Source organism: Ruditapes philippinarum, unplaced genomic scaffold (genome assembly GCF_026571515.1).
Source record: "Ruditapes philippinarum isolate M1 unplaced genomic scaffold, ASM2657151v2 ctg1729_1_1_1_1, whole genome shotgun sequence".
Classification (NCBI taxonomy): domain Eukaryota; kingdom Metazoa; phylum Mollusca; class Bivalvia; order Venerida; family Veneridae; genus Ruditapes; species Ruditapes philippinarum.
The window spans coordinates 1-27,716 of NW_026859981.1; the positions used below are offsets into that span (position 1 = coordinate 1).

Sequence of the window (27,716 nt, forward strand, 5' to 3'; positions counted from 1 at the left end):
CAATATTGACTGTCAGACAGATCTTGAAACAAAATAAAGGGCTTTAAAAGCCAGGCACATACAAAAATAGTAGTCTATGCTTTTGATAATGAGCTGACAGATAGGGAATTTTGTAAAGGGTGGCTTAGCCTGTCTGTTTTTGATAACATGTCTAAAAAGTACACCATGGTAATACTTTAGCCACCATAGAATTTTATCTAGAAAAAAATCTAGCTATTTTTATTTGTACAAAATATAGAAATAATACAATGCATAATTAGTAAAATGTTCACTATACATGTACAAATAATGAAACTATTAACAAATGTCGGGGTACAGCCGCGGTACGGTACGAGTCCATGTCAGGATGCACTTTTTTCTCAACCCTGTGACTGATATTAACATTTGTATAGCCCAGGTAGAAAATTAAATCACAATGCTAAGTAACCCCTGGGAAATTCAAAGAAATATTTGCTACACAGTAGGTTTTAACGATTTCCAGTATTTTAACAAGTAAAACGGTTGTAAGCGGACCGAATAGCTCGGAGGAACTCAAGGCCGCGGAATGTATTCGAGTGTCAGGGGTTCGAGTCCCTGCCAGGCTGTTACATATCAATATAAATCTGTCAAGAAAAATAGGGAGGAACTGTCTAAAAATAATATCACCCTAAATAGGATTCGGATCGGGTTCGGACAGTCTTTTGATTGAAAAGTCAGAAGATGAACTTGTAAGGGGTGGGGTGCTAGTCTGATTACCATCATTTGATGTCTGACGAACTTCATATCTAAATATATATTGGTACGCATATAAACACCTGTTTGCTGAATTTAATATCAAAAATGTTGCAATTAATTAGTAACTTATATGCGTATTGTAAACTAGGATTAAAACTAATTAATCTTCGGCGTAAAGCATGTAGAAATCTGACCAGTATTCACCGCGAGGTCACAAACTTTAAAACTTTAATGTAAACATCACAATAATACTTCTTTATATACTATTTCTATTCTTTGACAGGGACACAGAACATCTCTTACATGTTTAAGAAACAAGAAATTTACATAATAATCTATCTAAGATATTCTTTTACTTCTGAATAGTAACAGACGCAAAACACGGTACTTAAGCGCTTAGACGAACGCAGACGCACGCTAATAAGAAACGCACGCTTTCAGACGCACGATAAACAAAAAACAATACACGGAAAACAAAAAACGTTAAACGCTTGAAAACGATGCACGCTTGAGAAAGCGTTTCAGCAAACGCACGTTGCACGCTATACGCACGCACGTTACACGAAAAACGGACGCACGAAAAACGCTATTTTTGACAACCGAAACGTTCACCCTACTGTACTCAGGTTAGGTGGCTATCACTACAGAATTCCATTGAAGCTGTACATTCAAGTTGGTCAGCTTTGGTGTTAGGGTTAGAACATGAGTGTGCAACCAGCCCCCAATCTGAGGGAGGTAACAAAAGTAAGGGTATTCTTAGGAAAATCAAAACTTTCGAAAAATCGAAACATTTCAACCATACGCCTTCTTAAAGATATTCTAAGTTGGATTTGCAGGCTGTCAAAGTTTTTACAGAAAGATAATATTGACATACTTCAGGTTGATAGTATGATCTAGGCTACAAAAGCTACTATTTCTGCACTTAGTGGTTCTATTGAATCTCCCTCAGTTCAGGAGCTGATTGACAGCATAGATGATACTGATACTTACCAAGGCGTTACTTTGTCTTGTTCTTTGAGGGATAGATAAACATTGGCCAATTTGAGGAGAACATTTGTGGGTCATTTTTTGGCAGAATTTGAGAGTAGATTTCCTCCTGATGATATGAAAATCCTCAGAGATCTAAATACTATTCTCAACCCAGCATTGCTTCCTAGTGACCATGAGGGCATTATCAGCCATGGGGAGGTAGAACTTGATAGGGTCCTTGATTTCTATGGGAATCTTCTCAACAGAGAAGAATTAAAACATTCTTTTGTTCAGTTTAAGTACCTCTTGAATGTCAATAGGCAGTTATCATTGCAGGAAATATGCAAAGATATTATAACTAAACAATCTGAAACATTCCCAGAGTTTGCCAATATGGCTAGTATCTTGCTGACAATCCCTCTAACTTCTGTCTCTTGTGAAAGGGGATTCTCATTCACAAAACAGTACACATCTCAAGGTACAGTAGTAGGAGGACTGTTGAAAATGTACAAAATAGAATGATGATCCACTTTTCTGCCAATCAGCAAGGTTTTGAATCTAATGAAGTTATTCAGAAAGCTATAGAAAAGATGTTTCAATAAAAATACTGATATGTGTTTAACTGACTTGCTTGTCTTTATAGTTTGTACCCCCTAAATATTCTGTGAAGTGTACCCCCAAAAATATGACCTAGGGGGTACATGTACCCTCAAATTTAAATTCTATTGGGAACACTGGTCAAGGGCAATAACTCTTCAAATACTAAATAAATCCACAAGAAAATACCCAGTTGCAAAATGTTGTCAAAATGAAAAAAAAAATGAAAATTTCAATAATATGACCTTCAAAGTCAAGGTCATTTATGAGTGAAGGTCAAGGTCTGTCTGGTTATTTTAAAGGGCTATCCTTGAAGATTATTATGTTCAAGTTTGAAGACAATCTATTCAAAAATAACAAAGTTACAGCCAATAATAGCAAGAATAAGCAAAATTTGGACTTTTGACCTTGAAGGTCAAGGTCATTTATGGATGAAGGTCAAGGTAAGTGTGGTCTACTGAAAGGTCTTGTCCCAGGGGTTGTTGTGGCCAAGTATGAAGACAATACACCAAGAAATAAACAAGAGGGTCATGATGCAAGAGGGCCATGATGGCCCTGAGTCGCTCACCAGAAACAACTGCTTTTCAATGTTGGAATGTCAATATTTCCTAATATAAAATTTAAGCATAAAATATGTTTAAACAATAATCTGAAGAAATGCCATGATCTGGGGCATTTAAGCTTTAGCTTAAACAGGGCTAATAAAATAAATATGAGCAAACTTGATAAAAAACTACCTAAGAATGCTACAAAACTTGGTGATCATCTATCAATTATTTCAGTAGATAATGATGTTCGAAGATTTTTTCTATTTTTAGCTTTAGTGGCCCCTAAAAGGGGCTAATCAAATTCATATGAGCAAACTTGATAAAAGAGTACCCAAAAATGCTACAGACAAAGTTTGGTGATCATCCATCAGTTAGTTCTGTAGAAGTATAGATTTTTAAAGATTTTTTCTATTTTTAGCTATAGAGGCCCCTAAAAGGGGCCAATCAAATTAATATGAGCAAATTTGATAAAAGACTACCCAACAATGCTACAAACAAAGTTTGATGATCATCCATCAATTCGTTCTGTAGAAATAGACATTTAAAGGTATTTCTATTTTTAGCTTTTGTGGCCCCTAAAAGGGGCCAATCAAAATAATATTAGCAAACTTGATAAAAGACTATCCAAGCATGCTACAGACAAAGTTTGGTGATCATCCAACAATTTGTTCTCTAGAAATAGTTTTAAAAGTATTTCTATTTTTAGCTTAAGTGGCCCATAATTGGGGCCAATCAAATTCATATGAGCAAACATGATAAACGACTACCCAAGAATGCTACAGACAAAGTTTGGTGATCATCCATCAATTAGTTCTGTAGAAATAGACATTTAAAGGTATTTTTATTTTTAGCTTTTGCGGCCCCTAAAAGGGGCCAATCAAAATAATATTAGCAAACTTGATAAAAGACTACACAAGTATGCAACAGACAAAGTTTGGTGATCATCCATCTATTAGTTCTGTAGAAATAGACAATTAAAAGTATTTCTATTTTTAGCTTAAGCGGCCCCTAAAAGGGGCCAATCAAATTAATATGAGTAAACTTGATAAAACACTACCCGAAAATGCTACAGACAAAGTTTGGTGATCATCCATCAATTAGTTCTGTAGAAATAGACATTTAAAGGTATTTCTATTTTTAGCTTTTGCGGCCCCTTAAAGGGGCGAATCAAAATAATATTAGCAAACTTGATAAAAGACTACCCAAGCATGCTACAGACAAAGTTTGGTGATCATCCATCTATTAGTTCTGTAGAAATAGACAATTAAAAGTATTTCTATTTTTAGCTTAAGCGGCCCCTAAAAGGGGCCAATCAAATCAATATGAGTAACCTTGATAAAACACTACCCGAAAATGCTACAGACAAAGTTTGGTGATCATCCATCAATTAGTTCTGTAGAAATAGACATTTAAAGGTATTTCTATTTTTAGCTTAAGTGGCCCCTAAAAGGGGCCAATCAAATTCATATGAGCAAACTTGATAAAAGAGTACCCAAGAATGCTACAGACAAAGTTTGGTGATCATCCATCCATTAGTTCTGTAGAAGAAGATGTTTAAAGGTTTTTCTATTTTTAGCCCTAGTGACCCCTTAAAGGGGCCAATCAAAATAATATGAGCAAACTTGATAAAAGAATACCTAAGAATGCTACAGACAAAGTTTGGTGATCATCCATCAATTAGTTCTCTAGAAATAGACATTTAAAGGTATTTCTATTTTTAGCTTAAGCGGCCCCTAAAAGGGGCCATTCAAATTCATATGAGCAAACTTGATAAAAGACTACCCAACAATGCTACAGACAAAGTTTGGTGATCATCCATCCATTAGTTCTGTAGAAGAAGATGTTTAAAGGTTTTTCTATTTTTAGCCCTAGTGACCCCATAAAGGGGCCAATCAAATTAATATGAGCAAACTTGATAAAAGACTACCTAAGAATGCTACAGACAAAGTTTGGTGATCATCCATCAATTAGTTCTGTAGAAGAAGATGTTTAAAGGTTTTTCTATTTTTAGCTCTGCTGACCCCTAAAAGGGGCCAATTGGAATGACATGAGCAAATCCAAGTGTGACTGTCACAAGGATGCTACAGACCAAATTTGAAGTAAATCTGCCTTGTAGTTTCAGAGAAGAAGACGATTGTTGACGCATGACGACGGACGACGGAGCATCCCCCTTTGATACTAATAGCTCACCCTGAGCCTTCGGCTCTGGTGAGCTAAAAAGTTATGATCCAGGTACAAGTTTGCGGACGGCAACGGCATCGGCAACGCCACCGCGACTATAGCAATACCTCTACTTTTTTTTTCAAAAAAAAAAAGTCCAGCTAAAAATGATCCAGGTACAAGTTTGCGGACGGCAACGCCGCCAGGACTATAACAATACCTCTACTTTTTTTTTAAAAAAAGTCGAGCTAACAAAATGACAAATTTTATTTATCAAGGCTATAAAATAAAGCACCACTTACACAAACTGTAAGTTTTTAATCTTTGAATACTGATTAATGATGTATTTTACCTTGATGTACAAAGTTGCTTCAGGCTCTCCTAAATTTGCTGTACACTGCATTACTAAACCTGCTTTTGTTCCTTTTAAATCTGATGCAGACTCTGAAATTTTAATACAGTATAGCAATTATCAATGTTTTTGTGACTTTCTTGTTTTATGTTCTTAATACAACACTAAGTCAGACTTTAAACTTTCTGCATCATTTTATTATCAACTTGTGGAGGTTTTTGTCACAAACACATGTACTTTAAGGATGGAACAGCAGCATGTAAATCCCATCTGTGAAAGCTACGCAAGTTTTATTCCTATTTATAGCTCTGGCGGCCATTTAGTGCTGTGAAGCAGAACTTCAAGGCAATATGCACAACAAAGGTTGATACTGATCACTCCTGTGTATATCCCTCAAATTCTTCCCTGCAATTTGACCTGTGAAGGGTGGACAAGATTTTTCTAGAATAAGTTTTTGTGCAGCAAAGCAGTACATGCCAGTGGTATGAATAACAAGGGTTGGCAATAATCATTTCTATGAAATTTCGACAAATCCTGCCAGCAATTTCACTTGTGAAGTGAATAAGGATTTTCTATTTTTATCTCTGCCAGTAATTTTGTGCAGCACAGCAGAATGTGCATTTAATATGCACAACCAAGGTTGGTACTGATCACTCCTGTAAAGTTTCAGCAAATTACCTCACGCAGTTTGTCCTGTGACAGCCGCACAGGAATTTTCTATTTTCTACTCTGGCAGCCATTACACCAAGCACAGCAGAATGTGCACGGATCAAAAAAAATTTTCATCCTGCAGGATGAGTTGCTTCAAATTTCTACTTGTCCTGTTTTTTGTGCACGATCTACAAAATAAATCTCCCGATGCTATTGAACCTGGCCGATGCAATCAACTGCTCAAAATTTTCATAATCAGTTGGTTTACACAAATTTAACAAACCAAAACCATAAACAAAGCTTGTGTTTTAGGTTTTGTCTAAAACTATAAAACAAGAGGGCCATGATGGCCCTGAGTCGCTCAATAGAAACAACTGCTTTTCAGAGTTGGAATGTCAATATATTCTAATATTAAATTTCAGCATAGAATATGTTTAAACTAGAACTATCGCTGAATGGGATTCATACCCCCACCAATGTTCTTGACAGAAGACGACTTGGAAAGGTGGTTAAGAGAATAACTTTAGTGGCACAAATACATATACATAAAAGGAAATTAACTCTCATGAAAAAAAGACTAATTGTACAGGTATTAGTATAAATATATATTGTCAAATCATGTTCAAAACAGTTACAAACTAGAACTATCACTAAATGTGATTAATACCCCCACAAGTCTGCTTCGGAAATGAGGATGTTACTAGTAACAGAATACCTTGTAATAGAATTGAAACATAGAGTTATGGTTGTGGGCAATTAAAGATAATTGTGGTTCATGTATGTTGCATTGATGAAGTTTAATTGAATTACTCTGTAATAAGTCCAGAAAGACAAAGAAAAAGAACAAAGGGCAATAACTCTATAAATACTGAAGATAGAGTTATAGTTCTTGTGCACTGCACTTCCTCTTATTGTGCTTGACCATTGTATGAAGTTGTTTTGAATTCCAACCAGTACGTTTTAAGTTATGCTCCGGACAAGAAAAAGTATCAAAGGGCAGTAACTCTGTATTTTGTCAAAATGGAGTTATGGCTCTTGTGCACTGCACTTCCTTTTAATGTCCTTGACAACTGTATGAAGTTGTACTGAATTCCAAACAGTAGTTTTCAAGTTATGCTCTGGACAAGGAAAAGTAACAAAGGGCAATAACTCTGTAATTAGTCAAGATGGAGTTATGGTTCTTGTGCACTGCACTTCCCCTTATTGTGCTTGACCATTGTATGAAGTTGTTTTGAATTCCAAACAGTAGTTTTCAAGTCATGCTCTGGACAAGGAAAAGTAACAAAGGGCAGTAACTCTGTAATTAGTCAAGATGGAGTTATGGTTCTTATGCACTGCACTTCCTCTCAATGTGCTTGACCATTGTATGAAGTTATAATGAATTCCAACAATAAGTCTTCAAGTTATGGTCCGGACAAAAGAAAGCAATGAAAAATTAACAAAGGGCAATAACTCTGTAATTAGTCAAGATGGAGTTATGGTTCTTGTGCACTGCACTTCCCCTTATTGTGCTTGGCCATTGTATGAAGTTGTTTTGAATTCCAACCAGTAGTTTTAAAGTCATGCTCTGGACAAGGAAAAGAAACAAAGGGCAGTAACTCTGTAATAAGTCAAAATGGAGTTATGGTTCTTGTGCACTGCACTTCCTCTCAATGTGTTGGACCATTGTATGAAGTTATAATGAATTGCAACAATTAGTCTTCAAGTTATGGTCCGGACAAAAGAAAGCAATGGAAAAGTAATAAAGGGCAATAACTCTGTAATTACTTTAGATAGAGTTATGGTTCTTATGCACTGCACTTCCTCTCAATGTGCTTGACCATTGTATGTAGTTATATTTAATTCCAACCATTAGTCTTCAAATTATGGTCCGGACAAAAAAAAGAAGGCAATGGAAAAGCAACAAAGGGCAATAACTCTGTCATTACTTTAGATAGAGTTATGGTTCTTGTGCACTGCACTTTCCCTTATTGTGTTTGACAATTGTATGAAGTTGTTTTGAATTCCAACCAGTAGTTTTCAAGTTATGCCACGGACAAGGAAAAGTAACAAAGGGCAATTACTCTGTAATTAGTCAAGATAGAGTTATGTTTCTTACGCACTGCACTTCCTCTCAATGTGCTTGACCATTGTATGTAGTTATATTGAATTCCAACCATTAGTCTTCAAGTTATGCTCCGGACAAGGAAAATGCAACGGACAAAAAAAAAAGCAATGGAAAAGCAACAAAGGGCAATAACTCTGTAATTACTTTAGATAGAGTTATGGTTCTTGTGCACTGCACTTCCCCTTATTGTGTTTGACAATTGTATGAAGTTGTTTTGAATTCCAACCAGTAGTTTTCAAGTTATGCCCCGGACAAGGAAAAGTAACAAAGGGCAATAACTCTGTAATTAGTCAAGATAGAGTTATGGTTCTTGTGCACTGCACTTCCTCTCAATGTGCTTGACCATTGTATGTAGTTATATTGAATTCCAACCATTAGTTTTCAAGTTATGCTCCGGACAAGGAAAATGCAACGGACGTCTGGACCGACCGACCGACCGCCCGACCGACCAACCGACCGACCGACCGACCGACCACCGAGTGACTCCTATATACCCCCCCAAACTTTGTTTTTGGGGGTATAATAACCTTTCATTTTCCCAATGTACTAGACATTTTCTAAGTCAATTTTTGACCTTTAAGTGTGGCCATGACCTTAAGCTGGCACAAGGGTAAGATGTGTTCTGCACATTGCCCCTTTTAGGGGCCAATCAAATTAATGTGAGCAAACTTGATAATAGGCTTCCCAAAAATGCTACATACAAAGTTTGGTGATCATCCATTAATTAGTTCTGTAGAAATAGATATTATGATATTATGAATGATTGTGATAGTTTACGTCACAATCATTATTTAGAAATAGATATTTCATATTTTATATCATTTTTTTTTGTTTTTAAATGTAGATTTCAAATATAATAGTTTTATTTTGGTAACTTTAAAATAGTTACAATTTTACCTAACAAGAGCTGTCGGTAGGACAGCACGCATGACTATTCGAAGTGCTTGATAGTAAAAGAGCCTTGATAACGTAAAATTTAGAGCTTTGATAATGTTAAATTTTCTAAGTTCACAAAAGGGCTATTTTTTTTTATAAATTCATGTAATAGGCCTAGCTTAGAGACAGTCTAATTATACAGTATTGGCTTGACTCTGCGGAAGGTAATGTCACAAGGGTGTTTTATTTAGTATAATAATACTAATTACCTATGAATACATAAATTTGACAGAAAAGGTACAAAGGCTTGTTATTAAGATGTTTTATCAAGTAAATCACTGCTTTATTATTATGAATGCATATAATTGTCCCAAAAAAGGCACAACCCTTCAGTAATTATAGAGATAACAGCTTACAAGCAAAACTTTACCATGAATTTCTAAGTTGAAAAAGGGGAGAAAAATCAGCCTAAATGCAAGATAGAATTATGGATCTTTGTCAGTGACCTACAATTATGACCCTAAATGCATATGTGAAGTTTTAAATAAATATCTTTAATAGTTATTGAGATATGTAAAACTTGCATGTAAACATTAACCAAGAGACTAAGTAGAAAAGGGGTTATGAATCAGCCTTAATGCAAGATAGAGTTATGGAACTTGGTCAGTGACATACAATTATGACACTCAAATTATGACCCTAAGTACATGTGTAAAGTTTCAAGTAAATATCTTTGAAGATCTTTAACCTTTAACCAAAATTTTCTAAGTTTCAAATTTAAGGGGCAAATAGTTCTGCAAATATTGCAGGCAGAGTTATGCAATTTTGCAAACTGATGTACATTGTTACTATAAAAAAATACTCAAATTTCATTTGAATATCTCAAGCAATAATTGAGATATTTGACTTTACAAAAAAACTTTAACCAAACTTTCTAAGTTTAAAAGGGACATAATTCTGTCAATATTGTAGGCAGAGTTATCCAACTTGTCAATCTGATGTACCTTGTTACTATAAATAAGTATTGTAAGTTTCAATTGAATATCTCAAGAAATAATTGAGATATTTGACTTTACAAAAAACTTTAACCAAAATTTCTAAGTTAAAAAGGGGCATAATTCTGTCAATATTGTAGGCAGAGTTATCCAACTTGTCAATCTGATGTATCTTGTTACTATAAACAAGTATTGTAAGTTTCAATTGAATATCTCAAGCAGTAATTGAGATATTTGACTTTACAAAAAACTTTAACCAACGCAAGCGCCGACGCGGATGCCGACGCCGACGCCGGGGCGACTAAAATAGCTCTCATATTCTTCGAATAGTCGAGCTAAAAATAGTTTTATTTTATGTAAGCTGTCTAACAAAGACTTGTTAAGGTAATTTTACACCAAGCTTTACAGCCAAGCTACTAGTTCTGGCTTCCAAAACTTTATAAGCCGCTATTTAACATTTTTGTTTTTCATCTGATGCGGCATTAAAGTTTTGGATTCGACCCGTCCTAACCAGAATAACATAAGTTGATTTATTCTTGTTTTTCACTTGCAAATACACTTGACCCAATCAATTCTTGTGCTTTTTACGATAAAACAATTATTTTAATATCGTTCTATACATATTCAAGTATCAAAATATTAATACTGTCATTAAAATTGCCTATTTAACTGTAAAACATCAATTTACGCCGACTACAGTCGGCCATGACATTCAGGTGCCACGCGAGACCTCGTATAACGTTATTCGCGGGAACAGATTGAATAAAGTCGTGTACTATATTTAGAACATTTTGTTGACATGATTTCGATATTTTTATTCAAGATAATGTTTTTATTTATTTTCATTAATTTTTTAGTACTTAAATATGATTTTATTGAATATAAAAGTCCGTAAATCACCCTTTCCAATATCTTTAAAAAAAGTAATTTATAAAAATATTGGAGGCACATGGGTTCATAAAGGTCAATCTCGTAATCACGTGGTCAAACATTTTGGCAATATGGCGGCCAAGTGCCGAAATTTTTACCTGTCGGAAACTATTAGGTAGTTAATGTTGGTAATAAGATTTTTATTTGTCCATCCTTGGCTTATCAACATATTATATATAGTTTTATCAAGGTATGCTTCACTTTACTTCATGGCATGTTTGATGAATGAATACGAGTGTGTCAGATTCCTGTCACAATTATTGGTGGACTTTCCATATGGGGTTGTCTTCAGCGTTCACGTCATGTCATAGTATAAACGGGTACGCTGAAGACCTTAAGCTACCAAGCTACAATAAGTGACAATTAGCACTTAAACAAACAAGTCTTGATAAGCAGTCAGCTTACTCCTTTCTTTTTCCATTCTTATCTAAATGCCTAAATATATGGTTAAACAAAAATAGTAACTTTTGCAGGAAATCACCCTAATGTTTCCTTCTTTGGACATTTTATACATTGATGTTTATTTGCATATGGTTTAACAGAGTTGAACAAAACTTCCAGCTTCAACTGTCCCGGAATCATTCGAAAATTGGACATTGAAGAATAAACTGGATTTTTAATTAACAAAGTGTTAACTCTGTTATTCCAGGTATGTACTTTTATTATATTTCATAATTCATTAAAGTTTATAAAATCTATTCTAAATATGTAAATTGATATAATTTGTTAGGTACTATGTAATAGTAATATTATAATTATTTGAATTGTTAAAATGGTAAATCTTATGCAAAGTGAGTAATCTATAAAGCTAATTTCGCCATATTTGTTAATTAAAAGATCAAACTATTGTTAATTCAAATATTGTATTCTTATGATTTATTTAATAATGTTGTAAAATGTTATTTATGTAATCATTCGAAAATTGGACATTGAAGAATAAACTGGATTTTTAATTAATGAAGTGTTAACTCTGTTATTCCAGGGATTCGTCATAAAGGACTAAGAAAAGTCTGCAAATGATTAAAAAAGGACAACTGTCATGGGATCATAAAATAGACATTTAAAGGTATTTCTATTTTTAGCTTTTGCGGCCCCTAAAAGGGGCCAATCAAAATAATATTAGCAAACTTGATAAAAGACTACCCAAGAATGCTACAAAGTTTGGTGATTATCCATCAATTAGTTCTCTAGAAATAGACATTAAACAGTATTTCTATTTTTAGCTTTAGTGGCCTGTAAAAGGGGCCAATCAAATTAATATGTGCAAACTTGATAAAACACTACCCGAGGAATGTTTGGTGATCATCCATCAATTCGTTCTGTAGGAGAAGATGTTTAAAGGTTTTTCTATTTTTAGCCCTAGAGACCACTAAAAGAGGCCAATCAAAATAATATTAGCAAACTTGATAAAAGACTACCCAAGAATGCTACAGACAAAGTTTGATGATCATCCATCAATTAGTTCTCTAGAAATAGACATTTAACAGCATTTCTGTTATTAGCTTTAGCAGCCCTTTTGGGGCCAATCAAATTAATAAGAGCAAACTTGATAAAACACTACCCAAGAATGCTACAGACAAAGTTTGGTGATCATCCATCAATTAGTTCTGTAGGAGAATATGTTTAAAGGTTTTTCTATTTTTAGCCCTAGAGACCCCTAAAAGGGGCCAATGAAAATAATATTAGCAAACTTGATAAAAGACTACCTAAGAATGCTACAGACAAAGTTTGGTGATCATCCATCAATTAGTTCTCTAGAAATAGACGTTTAAAGGTTTTTCTATTTTTAGCTTTAGCGGCCCCTAAAAGGGGCAAATCAAATTCATATGAGCAAACTTGATAAAAGACTAACCAAGAATGCTACAGACAAAGTTTGGTGATCATCCATCCATTTGTTCTATAGAAGAAGATATCTAAAGGTTTTTCTATTTTTAGCCCTAGAGACCCCTAAAAGGGGCCAATCAAATTAATATGAGCAAACTTGATAAAAGACTACCCAAGAATGCTACAGACAAAGTTTAGTGATCCATCAATTAGTTCTGTAGAAGAAGACGTTTAAAGGTTTTTAAATTTTTAGCTCTGCTGACCCCTAAAAGGGGCCAATTGGAATGACATGAGCAAATTCACGTGTAACTGTCACAAGGATGCTACAGACCAAATTTGAAGTAAATATGCTTAGTAGTTTCAGAGAAGAAGACAATTGTTGACGCATGACGACGGAGCAATTCCCCCTTTGATACTAATAGCTCACCCTGAGCCTTCGGCTCTGGTGAGCTAACAAGCACTTGATAGAGCATTGTCAGGCACGTTCCAGTTACATCCATATCCAACAAGAATTTGTAACAGAGTTACCAACGTCCCCCGCCTCGGGAAGTTTTATATGAAGCAGAAAATTGTGCTATTTCAAAAGATTGAAGTATATGATCAATGCTAGCAATAAATTTGTTAAAAAAATAAAATGAAACACGGAATTTAAAAATCTATCATGTTAAGCTTTGACCTCTTAGTGTGACCTTGACCTTGGAGGTAGGGGAGCAGGTGTTGTGCATGACATAACGTCTTATTATTGAGACTATTTGTGCCAAGTATTTTCAAAATCTTTTGAACTATGAAGAAGTTATAGATTGGACACAAAATATACCCTATAACAGACTATGTTAATCTTTGACCTCTAAGTGTGATCTTGACCTTGGAGGTAGGGTCACAGATGTTACACATGACATATCATCTAATCATTGTGACTATTTGTGTCAAGTATTTTCAAAATCCCTTAAATCTATGAAGAAGTAATGGACGGGACACAAAATTATACCAAATAACAGACTCTGTTTACCTTTGACATCTAATTGTGACCTTGACCTTTTAGGTAGGAGGGCAGGTGTTGTACTTGACATATCATCTTATTATTGTGACTATTTGTGCCAAGTTATTTCAAAATCCCTTGAACTATGAAGAAGTTCTAAATCTGACACAAAATATACCCTGTAACAGACTATGTTAATTTTTTACCTCTAAGTGTGACCTTGACCTTGGAGGTAGGGATGCAGGTGTTGCGCATGACATATCGGCTTATTATAGTGACTATTTGTGCCAAGTATTTTCAAAATCCTTTGATCTATGAAAAAGTTATGGACCAGACACAAAATATACCCTGTAACAGACTATGTAAGTATTTGACCTCCAAGTGTGACCTTGACCTTGGAGGTAGGGATGCAGGTGTTGCGCATGACACAGCCTCTTATTATAGTGACTATTTGTGCCAAGTATTTTCAAAATCCTTTGATCTATGAAAAAGTTATGGACCGGACACAAAATATACCCTGTAACAGACTATGTAAGTATTTGACCTCCAAGTGTGACCTTGACCTTGGAGGTAGGTGACCGGTTTTTGCGCATGACACATCATCTGATTATTGTGAACAATTATGGCAAGTATTTACAAAATTCCTTCATAGATAAGAAAGCTATGGACAGGACACGACATATACCCTCAAATAGACAATGTTGACCTTGAATGAGCAAGCGTGACCTTGACCCTGGAGGTAGGGGTCTGGTTGTTGTGCATGACCCATCGTCTATTTATAACAAACATTTGTGTCAACTTATTTCAAATTCCTTTGATAAATGACAAAGTTATGGACCGGACATGAAATATACCCTGTAACAGACTATGTTAATATTTGACCACCAAGTGTGACCTTGACCTTGAAGGTAGGTGACCGGTTTTTGCTCATGACACATTGTCTGATTATTGTGAACAATTATGGCAAGTATTTACAAAATTCCTTCACAGATAAGAAAGTTATGGACCAGACACGACATATACCCTCACACGAAATATACCCTGTAACGGACTATGCTTATATTTGACCTCCAAGTGTGACCTTGACCTTGAAGGTAGGTGACTGGTTTTTGCGCATGACACATCGTCTGATTATTGTGAACAATTATGGCAAGTATTTACAAAATCCCTTCATAGATAAGAAATTGTCTTATTATAATAAACATTTGTGCCAAGTTATTTCAAATTCCTTTCATAAATGACAAAGTTATGGACCGGACACGAAAGTGTGACGGACGGACGGACAGACGGACGGAGCCTGTTTCTATATCCCCCTTTTTTCTTCGAAAAGGCGGGGGACAATAAGCAATGAGTATAGTGTGCAATTTATACATTAGTAGCTAACATTTCGGTTTTCCATCGTTTAAAGTAAACAAACTGATTATGAAAATTCTGGCTTCCTATTTCATTGGCAAATTTCTGCTTGTCCTGCTGGATGAGTATTCTACCAGTTCGTACTCATCCTGCATTTATCTCTACATGTATAAGTGGATTTTTTGATCGCTCATGTGCCAGCCATATGCATAACTAGGGTTGGTAACAAGAGCTGTCACAGGAGACAGCGAAGCTCGACTAATAAAATACTGGACACAGTAAGGAGGACAAAACTATGAAAGAAAAATCAATTATGTATAATTATGTATTAAGTTATAGCAAAAAAATAACATTGTTAACATAAATTCCAAGATCAAAGGGAATAATTCTAGAAATAGTCACGCTAGAGTTATGAACCTTGTCACACAACATGTGTGTAATAATAAGAAATATATATTTGAAGTTTGAAGTAGATACCTTAAAAAGTAAAGAAGTTATAATATTTCTTAAATCAAAGAGAGATAAATCTGTAAATATTGCTTCAAGAGTTATGAACATTGTCACATAAAATGTAATTGATGATAAGATATAAGTATTTGAAGTTTGAGGTAGATACCTTTAAAACTAAAAAGGTTATAGTAAAAAAAAACATTTTGCTACTTAAAAAAATCTAAGTTTATGGGGAGATAATTCTTGCAATACTGGTGCTAGAGTTATGAACCTTGTCACATCAGATGTGGATGATGATAAGGTACATATATTTGAAGTATGAAGTTGATCCCTTAAGAAATAAAGAAGTAACAGTAAACAATTGTATTTTAAGTTCAAGGGGAGATAAATCTGAAAATATTGGTGCTAGAGTTATGACCCTTGTCACATAAGATGGGGATGATGATAAGGTACATATATTTGAAGTATGAGGTTGATCCCTTAAGAAATAAAGAAGTAACGGTAAAAAATAGTATTTTTTAAGGAAAATTCTAAGTTCAAGGGGAGATCAATCTAAAAATATTGGTGCTAGAGTTATGAACCTTGTCACATAAGATGTGATTGATGATAAGGAACATATATTTGAAGTTTGAGGTTGATACCTTAAGAAATGACAAAGTTATAGTGAAAAATATTTTACTGCACCAAAACTTTAATCTGAAATCTGGACGCGGACGCCGGGGCAAGTAGGACAGCTCTCCATATACTTCGTTTAGTCGAGCTAAAAATCATTCCTGTGAAGTTATGTAGGAATCCAGAGAGCAGTTTGACCTGAAAAAACCTAGACAATGATTTTCCATTTTTATATCTGGTGGAACAATGTTATATTGTACTGATAACTCATGTGTAGCTTTGTTGAATTCCCTCCGGCAGTTTGACGAGTGAACGCTGGAAAATATTTTTTTTTACAGCTCTGGCAGCCATTTTTGTGCAGCATAGCAGAACCTGCACAAAAAGATATGGTGCTGATGATACTTGTATGAAATTTTATCAAAGCCCCAGCAGCAGTTTTACCTGTGAAAGTCAGCCAAAATTTTTCTATTTATTGCTCTGGAGCCCATTTGTACAGCAAAACAGAAAGTACCCGCAATATGCACAACTAGAACTCTGCAAGTCAGATGTGATGTGACGCCTTTTCAACAGTATAGCTGTCAGTTAGGCATTTTCTTCTTAAATATATATTTTTTATAAACACTGCTCTGCAATGTAAATGTACCTTTAACTTTCATGGCATATGAACTGATTGTAACAATTTTATGTCAGAACTAATAAAACTCTTAAAAAAAGCAAGAGGTCCAAGCTGGCCCTGGATCGCACACCTGACCCATCAAACTCATTTGAGCAATTACCTAGACAAGCATCCTGACAAAGTTTCATGACAGTTGAGCCAAAAATGTGTGTTAGAGTGTTAAAAAGGTTTTGCATATCTTGGCGGTGTGACCTAGTTTTTAACCACAGGTGACCCATATTCTAACTTGACCTGGAAATCATCAAAACAAACTTTCAGACCAATTTCCAGGATATTTGGATAAAAACAGAAGCCACTATAGTGTGAACAAGGTTTTTCTATTTTAAGCTTCTGTGACCTAGTTTTTCATCCCAGATGACCTATGTTCATAATAATCCTAGCAATTATCTAGATAAGCATCCTGACAAAGTTTGATGACAATTTAGTCAAAAATGTGACCACTAGAGTGTTAACAAGGTATTTCCATATTAGGGCAGTGTGACCTAGTTTTTGACCCTAGGTGACCCATATTTTGAACTTGACCTCTTGACCTAGAAATCATCAAAACAAACATTCAGACCAATTTCCAGGATATTTGGATAAAAACAATAGCCACTACAGTGTTAACAAGATTTTTCTATTTTTAGCTCCTGTGACCTATTTTCATCCGAAATAACGCATGTTCGAATTAATCCGAGCAATACCCCAGACATGCATCCTGACAAAGTTTGATGATGATTGAGTCAAAAATGTGACCACTAGAGTGTTAACAATGTTTTTCCATATTTTGGCGGTGTGACCTAGTTTTTGACCACAGGTGCCAATATTCGAAATTGACCTCTTATCCACTAAAGTTTTAACAAGATTTTTTTTATTTTTAGCTCCTGTGACCTAGGTTTTCATCTGAGGTGACCCATGTTCCAACTCATCGGAGCAATGACCTAGACAAGAACCCTGACAATGTTTGATGATTGAGGCAAAAATGTGACTGCTAGAGTGTTAACGAACAAATGTGGAAGGACTACGGACATTCAACAATCCTAGAAGCTGACCCTGAGCAAGCTCAGGTGAGCTAAAAAATAAATAGGTACAGAGTAAGGATTATTTTGCTCAACGAACAAGGGCCATCAGTGATGACATGTGTCACCTCATGATGGTAAATTGCATGTTGCAACTACTGTGTAGCAGGAGACCCAAACAAGAGGGCCATTATGGCCCTGGATCGCTCCCCTGACCCATCAAATACATCCAAGCAATGTCTTAGACAAGCATCCTGGCCAAATTTGATGACAATTGAGTCAAAAATGTGACCTCTAGTGTGTTAAAAAGGTTTTCCATATTTGGGCAATACGACCTACTTTTTGACTGGAGACAACCCATATTCGAACTTGACCTTTCCGACAACTTTCCTGAATATTTGGAACAAAACTGCAGCCACTAGAGTGTTATAAAGATTTTTCTATTTTTAGCTCATGTGACCTAGTTTTTGACCGGAGATGACCCATCTTCAACCTTGACCTAGAAATCAACAAATCAACCTTCCTGACAAATTTCCAGAATATTTGGATCAAAACTGCAGCCACTAGAGTGTTAACAAGATTTTTCTATTTTTAGCTCCTGTGACCTAGTTTTTGACCGGAGATTACCAATCCTCGAACTTGACCTAGAAATCATCAAAACAACCATCCTGACAAATTCCAGAATATTCGTATCAAAACTACAGCCACTAGTGTTAACAAGCTTTTTCTATTTTTAGCTCCTGTGACCTAGTTTTTGACCGGATATGACCCATCTTCAAACTTAACCTAGAATTCATCAAAACAACCTTCCTGACAAATTTCCAGAATATTTGGATCAAAACTGCAGCCAGTAGAGTGTTAAAAAGCTTTATCTATTTTTAGCTCCTGTGACCTAGTTTTTGACCGGAGATGACCCATCTTTGAACTTGATCTAGAAATCATCAAAACAACCTTCCTGACAAATTTCCAGAATATTTGGATCAAAACTGTAGCCACTTGAGTGTTATAAATATTTTTCTATTTTTAGCTCATGTGACCTAGTTTTTGACCGGAGATGACCCATCTTCTACCTTGACCTAGAAATCAAAAAATCAACCTTCCTGACAAATTTCCAGAATATTTGGATCAAAACTGCAGTCACTAGCATGTTAACAAGATTTTTCTATTTCTAGCTCCTGTGACCTAGTTTTTTTACACATCTCCGAATTGACCTAGAAATCATCAAAACAACCATCCTGACAAATTTCCAGAATATTCGTATCAAAACTACAGCCACTAGTGTTAACAAGCTTTTTCTATTTTTAGCTCCTGTGACCTAGTTTTTGACCGGATATGACCCATCTTCAAACTTAACCTAGAATTCATCAAAACAACCTTCCTGACAAATTTCCAGAATATTTGGATCAAAACTGCAGCCAGTAGAGTGTTAAAAATCTTTATCTATTTTTAGCTCATGTGACCTAGTTTTTGACCGAAGATGACCCATCTTTGAACTTGATCTAGAAATCATCAAAACAACCTTCCTGACAAATTTCCAGAATATTTGGATCAAAAAAACTGTAGCCACTTGAGTGTTAACAGGCTTTTTCTATTTTTAGTTCCTGTGACCTAGTTTTTGACCGGAGATGACCCATCTTTGAACTTGACCTAGAAATCATCAAAACAACCTTCCTGACAAATTTCCAGAATATATGGATCAAAACTGCAGCTACTAGAGTGTTAACAAGCTTTTTCTATTTTTAGCTCCTGTGACCTAGTTATTGACCGTAGATAACCCATCTTCAAACTTGACCTAGAAATTATCAAAACAACCTTTCTGAAAAATTTCCAGGATATTTGGATCAAAACTGCAGCCACTAGAGTGTTAACAAACTTTTTCGATTTTTAGCTCCTGTGACCTAGTTTTTGACCGAAGATGACCCATCTTCGACCTTGACCTAGAAATCATTAAAACAACATTCCTGACAAATTTCCAGAATATTTGGATCAAAACTGCAGCCAGTAGAGTGTTAACAAGCTTTTTCTATTTTTAGCTCCTGTGACAAAGTTTTTGACCGGAGATGACCCATCCTCGAACTCGATCTGTATTTCATTGAGACAAACATTCTGACAAAGTTTGACAATGATCCAATCAAAACTGTGACTGTTAGACTGTCAACAACCCAATTGTTGACGACGAACGACGCACGACGACGGACACCGGACATAGCCCCATCACTATACCTCACCTTGACCACTTCGTGGTCAGGTGAGCTAAAAACAGGGCAAAACACATTTATTATTCAAGGCCCAAAACTCGCTGAAAATCCTATAGCCAAACAAGAATGCATTTGTGAAACAAGAGCACCGCTAGGCGGAGCATTATATGCCCGAAAGTTTTTTTTAGTAAGGATGAAGCATTTGTAAGACATGGGAATTAGCTGTTCATCCTATAAAATTTTACAGATGTAGGTTGATTAATACCTAAGTTATTAATAATGACCTTAACCTTTGACCTTGTGACCCAAAAATCAATAGGGGTCTTCTACCTTATATGGACAATCATCCAAAGAAGTTTGAATATTGTGGGCCAAATGGAACTTTAGATATGCTCCGGACACTGTTTTCAATTTTAAGGTAATAGTGACTTTGACCTTGTAAACCCAAAATCAATAGGGGTCTTCTACCCAATATGGACAATCATCCTATGAAGTTTGAATAAAGAGGGCCAAATAGAACTTATGTTATGCTGTGGGGCCTCCGTGGCCGAGTGGTTATGGTCGTTGACTTGAGATCACAGGTCCCTTACCGCTGTAGGTTCAATCCTCACTCGGGTTGAAATCTTTCATGTGAGGAAGCCATCCAGCTGGCTTACGGTAGGTCGGTGGTTCTACCCAGGTGCCCGCTCATGCCTGAAATAATGCCCGAAGGGGCACTTGGGGTCTTCCTCCACCAATAAAGCTGGAAAAAATCGACAAAAAAATCTCGGCGGGACGCTCTAGGATGGCCCGACTTGAGTGTATGGTCGCCCATATGGGCTTTCCGGTGGCGACCTTAAATAAACGCATAAAAAACAAGAGCCCGGTTTGAGCCGGGTGATGCTCCCCGAATAGGTTTTGGACACAGGAAAGTACACCTCTTGTAGTTTCAGAGTTATGTCCCTGGAAAAAGTTCAAAGTGCAATAATTCCAAAATTAGGAAAGGCAGAGTTACTGTTCTTTGCACTGCACTTCTAATCACTGTTATCTATCAACTTACAAAGTTTCTTTTTGATATCTCTTATGGTTTCCGAGTTATGTTCCAGACAACTTCAAAAAGTAAAAATAAACAAATGGCAATAACTCCAGAATTAGGCAAGGCAGAGTTATGATTCTCGTGCACTGCACATCTACCCATTGAGATACATCTACCTACAAAGTTTCATGTTGATATCTCTTATAGTTTTATAGCTATGTCCAGTACAAGATTTTTCTAAAAGGAGAGATAATTCAAAAATGAGGCTTAACAGAGTTATGGTTTTTTTGCACTGCACTTCTACTCAATGAGATCTATCTACCTACAATGTTTCATCTTGATATCTCTTATAATTTTAGAGTAATGTTCCGGACAAAGTTCAGTGTTAAAATTAACAAAGGGCAAGAACTCCAAAATTAGGACAAAAAGAGTTATTGTTCTTATGCACTGCACATCTACCCATTGAGATCTATTCACCTACAAAGTTTCATGTTGATATCTCTTATAGTTTTAGAGTTATGCCCCGGACAAGATTTTTCTATAAGTGGAGATAATTCAAAAATGAGGCTTAACAAAGTTATGGTTCTTTTGCACTGCACTTCTACTCAATGAGATCTAATCTACCTACAATATTTCATCTTGATATCTCTTATAGTTTTAGAGTTATGTTTCCGGACAAAGTTCAAAGTATTGAAATTAACAAAGGGCAATAACTCCAAAATTAGGACAAAAAGAGTTATGTTCTTATGCAACTGCACATCTACCCACTGAGATCTATTCACCTACAAAGTTTTCATGTTTATTTCTCTTATAGTTTTAGAGTTATGCCCCGGACAAGATTTTTCTATAAGGGAGATAATTCAAAAATGAGGCTTAACAGATTATGGTTCTTTTGCACTGCACTTCTACTCAAATGAGATCTATCTACCCTACATTGTTTAATCTTGATATCTTTTATAGTTTTTGAGTTATGTTCGACAAAGTTCAAAGGTTGAAATTAAAAGGGCAATAATCCAAAATTAGGAAAAAAGAGTTATTGTTCTTATGCACTGCACCATCTACCCACTGAGATCTATTCACCTACAAATGTTCATGTTTATATCTCCTATAGTTTTAGAGTTATGCCCGACAAGATTTTTCTATAAGGGGAGATAATTCAAAAACCGGGCAAAATAGAGTTATGGTTCTTTTAAACTGCACTCCCCCTGAATGCCTCTTACACTGTTGAAAGTTTAAACAAATTATCTCCAAGGGTTTTCAAGTTATGCTCCGGACAAGAAAACGGACGGACAGACGAACGGACGGACGGACAGACGGACAAGGCGCCGACTATATGCTCCCCCGAAATTTTTCGGGGAGCATAAAAAAAAAAAAAATATGTTATGCTCCAGAAACTGTTTTCAGTATTAAGGTAATTGTGACCTTGACCTTTGACCTAGTGACCCAAAAATCAATAGGGGTCTTTTGAACAATATGGACAATCATCCAATGAAGTTTGAATATTGTGGGCCAAATGGAACTTAAGTTATGCTCTGGAAACTGTTTTCAGTATCAAGGTAATAGTGACCTTGACCTTTGACCTTTTGACCCCAAAATCAATAGGGGTCTTCTACTCAATATGGACAATCATCCTATGAAGTTTGAACATTGTGGGCCAAATGGAACTTAAGTTATGCTCTAGAAACTGTTTTTAGTATCAAGGTTATAGTGACCTTGACCTTTGACCTTGTTACCCCAAAATCAATAGGGGTCTTCTACCCAATATGGACAATCATCCTATGAAGTTTGAACATTGTGGGTCAAATGGAACTTAAGCTATGCTCCGGCAACTGTTCTCAGTATCAAGGTAATAGTGACCTATGACCTAGTGACCCCAAAATCAATAGGGGTCTTCTACCCAATATGGACAATCATCCTATGAAGTTTGAACATTGTGGGTCAAATGGAACTTAAGCTATGCTCCGGCAACTGTTCTCAGTATCAAGGTAATAGTGACCTTTGACCTAGTGACCCCAAAATCAATAGGGGTCTTCTACCCAATATGGACAATCATCCTATGAAGTTTGAACATTGTGGGTCAAATGGAACTTAAGTTATGCTCCGGAAACTGTTTTCAGTATCAAGGTAATAGTGACCTTGACCTCTAACCTTGTGACCCCAAAATCAATAGGGCTCTTCTGCCCAATATGGACAATCATCCTATGAAGTTTGAACATTGTGGGTCAAATGGAACTTAAGTTATGCTCTGGAAACTATTTTCAGTATCAAGGTAGAGGTGTCATCGATAAGGATTTTTGTATCGATATATCGGTAATGAATTATCGGCGATACAGCAATTTATCGATTGCCAGGCTAAATTTTAGCTTTCAAGTCTTTTTAAATGTTTCCTAAGGACACTGACAAAGCAGTTATATTTAGACAAATGCAAAAAAAGATAAGCTATGAAAACTGAACAATTTGTTTCTTTTTTTGCTTTATCATATAGCTATAAATGAAAACTAATGACTAGTAACTATAAAGTTTAAAGCCTTTTCCATTTTATTTTAGTAGTTGTTGTTGTTGCTATTACGTAGTTACTGATCATGCTAAATCCCGTCCTTGCCGTTCCAATTAAGCTTGGTTTAATTGGCAAATTATAGTGTTTAGAACCTGAATAATTATTAAAGTTTAACATTTTGTAATCATAATTTTTACAAAGAAACACTGATAAATTTTTCTTGGCATTTTCCACTTTTAAAGTCTGAATTGAGGGGTCTTGACATCCACTTAGCAGACGTGCGAGATTACAACGAAATTAGGCAGCATTCGTTAGAGACACTGGGAGGTAACTTTGGCATTGATTTCCGCTTTCATTTTAGACTGGCATCCATAACTTTATATGTTGCTTTTATTTTGATGTTTTGCGACAGTAAACAGGTCTGTCAGTTCTATAAAACCTGTTCCCTGAAGTCTCTTTAGCTTGAAATATATGTGCATTTGATATCCGATATTTAAAAAATGGAATCGATATCGAATCGGATAACAAAGATCGTTGATACACCGATATCGATTGAATCGATGACACCCCTATATCAAGGTAATAGTGACCTTGATCTTTGACCTTTTGACCCCAAAATCAATAGGGGTCTTCTACCCAATATAGACAATCATCCCATGAAGTTTGAAAATTGTGGGCCAAATGGAACTTAAGTTATGCTCCGGCAACCAAATTGCTAACGGACGGAAACTGTTTTCAGTTTTAAGGTAATAGTGACTTTGACCTTTGGACCCCAAAATCAATAGGGGTCTTCTACCCAATCTGGACAATTATCGTATGAAGTTTGAACATTGTGGGTCAAATGGAACTTAAGTTATGCTCCTGAAACTGTTTTCAGTATCAAGGTAATAGTGACCTTGACCTTTGACCTTTTGACCCCAAAATCAATAGGGGTCTTCCACCCAATATGGACAATCATCCTATGAAGTTTGAACATTGTGGGCCAAATGGAACTTAAGTTATGCTCCGGAAACCAAATTGCTAACAGACAGAAACTGTTTTCAGTTTTAAGGCAATAGTGACCTTGACCTTTTGACCCCAAAATCAATAGGGGTCTTCTACCCAATATGGACAATTGTCCTATGAACTTTGAACATTGTGGGCCAAATAGAACTTAAGTTATGCTGCGGAAACCAAATTGCTAACGGACGGAAAATTGCTAACGGACGGAAACTGTTTTCAGTTTTAAGGTAATAGTGACATTGACCTTTGACCTTTTGACCCCAAAATCAATAGGGGTCTTCTACCCAATATGGATAATCATCCTATGAAGTTTGAACATTGTGGGCCAAATAGAATTTAAGTTATGCTCCGGAAACCAAATTGCTAACAGACGGACGGACAGACAGACGGACGCCAGGGGGTATAACATAATATGCCCTTTCGGGCATATAAAAATGCTATGCCACTGCATTAATATTACAGAAGTATATTTTTTTTGTCACTATACAATTGAACTATGCCATAATGCAGTAGTGACTAGTGAATTTGGGGGTCAAGGTCATATTTCTAATGTTAAGATACAAAGGCCATAGTGCAATAATTGATTCAAAAATAAAAGATTTTTTTATTGACAAAAAAAAGTTATTAACTGTATAACATAGCTGTATTAAACTTTGAAATGCAGGTACAATAACTTTTTTTTAAATACCATCTTTTCAATTAAGCACTACCAATTTCTTAAAACAATCATTATTAAATACATGGTGTGAATCATTATGTCCTTATAATGTGCTCAAATTGTTTCATTTAACATCTCTATAAACCTCACAACTGTCTTGCTAGAGTTCATGACCTGAATCACTTTTTATAAATATCTCTGAAAATCATCACCACGCTATTAAATATTTTACATAACACATACCAATTATCAAAGTCCTAAGCCTTGAACCTTCAGACAAGAAGGTATTTGAAGTTTTTACTATATGTACATAGCGAAAATCAATGACCCCCAGGGTGAAGCAAATTTTGACCCCAGATCTATAATTTGAACAATCTTGGTAGAGGTCTACCAGACAATGCCTAATGCAAAACATCTTTACAAGAAGATTTTTGAAATTTATTCTTATAATTTATTCTTATAATTCCTTTTGGTTGCCATGGCAACCAGATTTCTGCATGGAATGAAATTCTTTGCACAACTTTGGAAGCCCATCTCCCATGGATAAATCCTGCTAAGTTTAATCAATCCTGCCCCATCAAAAACTTGTGGCATGACATCAAAATGAAGCACAGGAACAAGCATTATGGTTATTTGAGAGAACTGTCAGTCAATGTTTGTGATTCCTGGAATTAGTTGACAGATAACAGATGTTGAACATTAGTTAAGAGTATACCAAGAAGAATTCAAGTTGTTTTGGCAGCTAGAAGTGGACATACTAAGCACTAACTGTGTGATCTTTTCTGTACTGCTGTTTGATGGTTTTTGTGATATTAGTGTAAACGAAACATAATTTTGCATTTGATACTTTTAATTTAGGTTATGCATTGTTTTTTCTGAAAATATATGACATGAATAAATTATTATGTATCATATACATTCGAATAGAATTTAATTGAGCATTTGCCAAAAATACTTGTTTTTATTGACTTGTCTCCAGACTTTTGATGGGCACTGTATGTACATAATGACAAGAGGGCCATGATGGCCCTAGATCGCTCACCTGACTTATCAAACTCATCCAAACAATTACCTAGACAACCATTCTGACCAAGTCTCATGACAGGTGAGTCAAAAATGTGACCACTACAGTGTTAACAAGAATTATCCATATTTGAGCAGTGCGACCTAGTTTTTTTACCCGGGTGACACATATTCAAACTTGACCTAGAAATCATCAAAACAAACTTTCAGACCAATTTCCAGGATACTTGGATCAAAACAGTAGCAACTAGAGTGTTAACAAGATTTTTCTATTTTTAGCTCCGGTGACCTAGTTTCACATGCGATTTCTAACTCATCCAAGCATTTACCTAGACAAGCATCCTGACCAAGTTTGATGATAATTGAGTCGAAAATGTGACCACTAGAATGTTAACAAGGTTTTTCCATATTTGGGCGGTGTGACCTAGTTTTTCATCCAAGATGACCCAATTGTTCAAACATGACTTAGAAATCATCAAAACAAACTTTCAGACCAATTAACAGAATATTTGGATCACAACAGTAGCCAATAGAGTGTTAACAAGATTTTTCTATTTTTAGCTCCTGTGACCTAGTTTTTCATCCGAGATGACCCATGTTCGATTTATTCCCAGCAATGACCTAGACAAGTTTCCTGACCAAGTTTGATAACAATTGAGTCAAAATTGTGACCACTAGAGTGTTAACAAGGTTTTTCTAATTTTAGTTCCGGTGACCTACTTTTTCATCCGAGATGACCCATCTTCAAACTCATCCGAGCTATCACCTAGACAAGCATCTTGACCAAGTTTGATGATGACTGATGCAAAAATGTGACCGCTAGAGTGTTAACAAGGTTTTTCTATTTTTAGCTCCGGTGACCTACTTTTTCATCGAGATGACACATGTTCGAACTCATCCGAGCTATCACCTAGACAAGCATCCTGACCAAGTTTGATGATGATTTATGCAAAAATGTGACCGCTAGAGTGTGAACAAGGTTTTTCTATTTTTAGCTCCGATGACCTACTTTTTTAACCGAGATGACCCATGTTCGAACTCATCAGAGCTATCACCTAGACAAGCATCTTGACCAAGTTTGATGATGATTGATGCAAAAACGTGACCACTAGAGTGTTAACAAGGTTTTTCTATTTTTAGCTCCGGTGACCTACTTTTTCATCCGAGATGATCCATGTTTGAACTCATCCGAGCTATCAACTAGATAAGCATCCTGACCAAGTTTGATGATGATTGATGCAAAAATGTGACCGCTAGAGTGTTAACAAGGTTTTTCTATTTATTTGCTCCGGTGACCTACTTTTCATCCAAGATGACCCATGTTCGAACTCATCTGAGCTATCACCTAGACAAACATCCTGACCAAGTTTGATGATGATTGAGGCAAAAATGTGACCTCTAGAGTGTTAACAAGGTTTTTCTATTTTTAGCTCTTGTGACCTAGTTTCTCATCTGAGATGACCAATGTTCAAACTCATCCGAGCTATCAACTAGATAAGCATCCTGACCAAGTTTGATGATGATTGAGGCAA

The 27,716-nt window shown here is 35.8% G+C and overlaps 1 protein-coding gene across 1 annotated transcript in view; it reads right to left on the minus strand.

Annotated features, from left to right (window-relative positions):
* Positions 1 to 5,340: 5,340 nt before the first annotated feature.
* Positions 5,341 to 27,716, minus strand: part of LOC132758507 (uncharacterized) — a gene marked incomplete at its 3' end in the record, with an annotated part of 64,053 nt that continues 41,677 nt past the window's right edge. The window contains exon 3 of the mRNA XM_060750189.1: positions 5,341 to 5,432. Within this exon, the coding sequence (XP_060606172.1) occupies positions 5,341 to 5,432 (92 nt within the window). The remainder of the gene's footprint in view (positions 5,433 to 27,716) is intronic.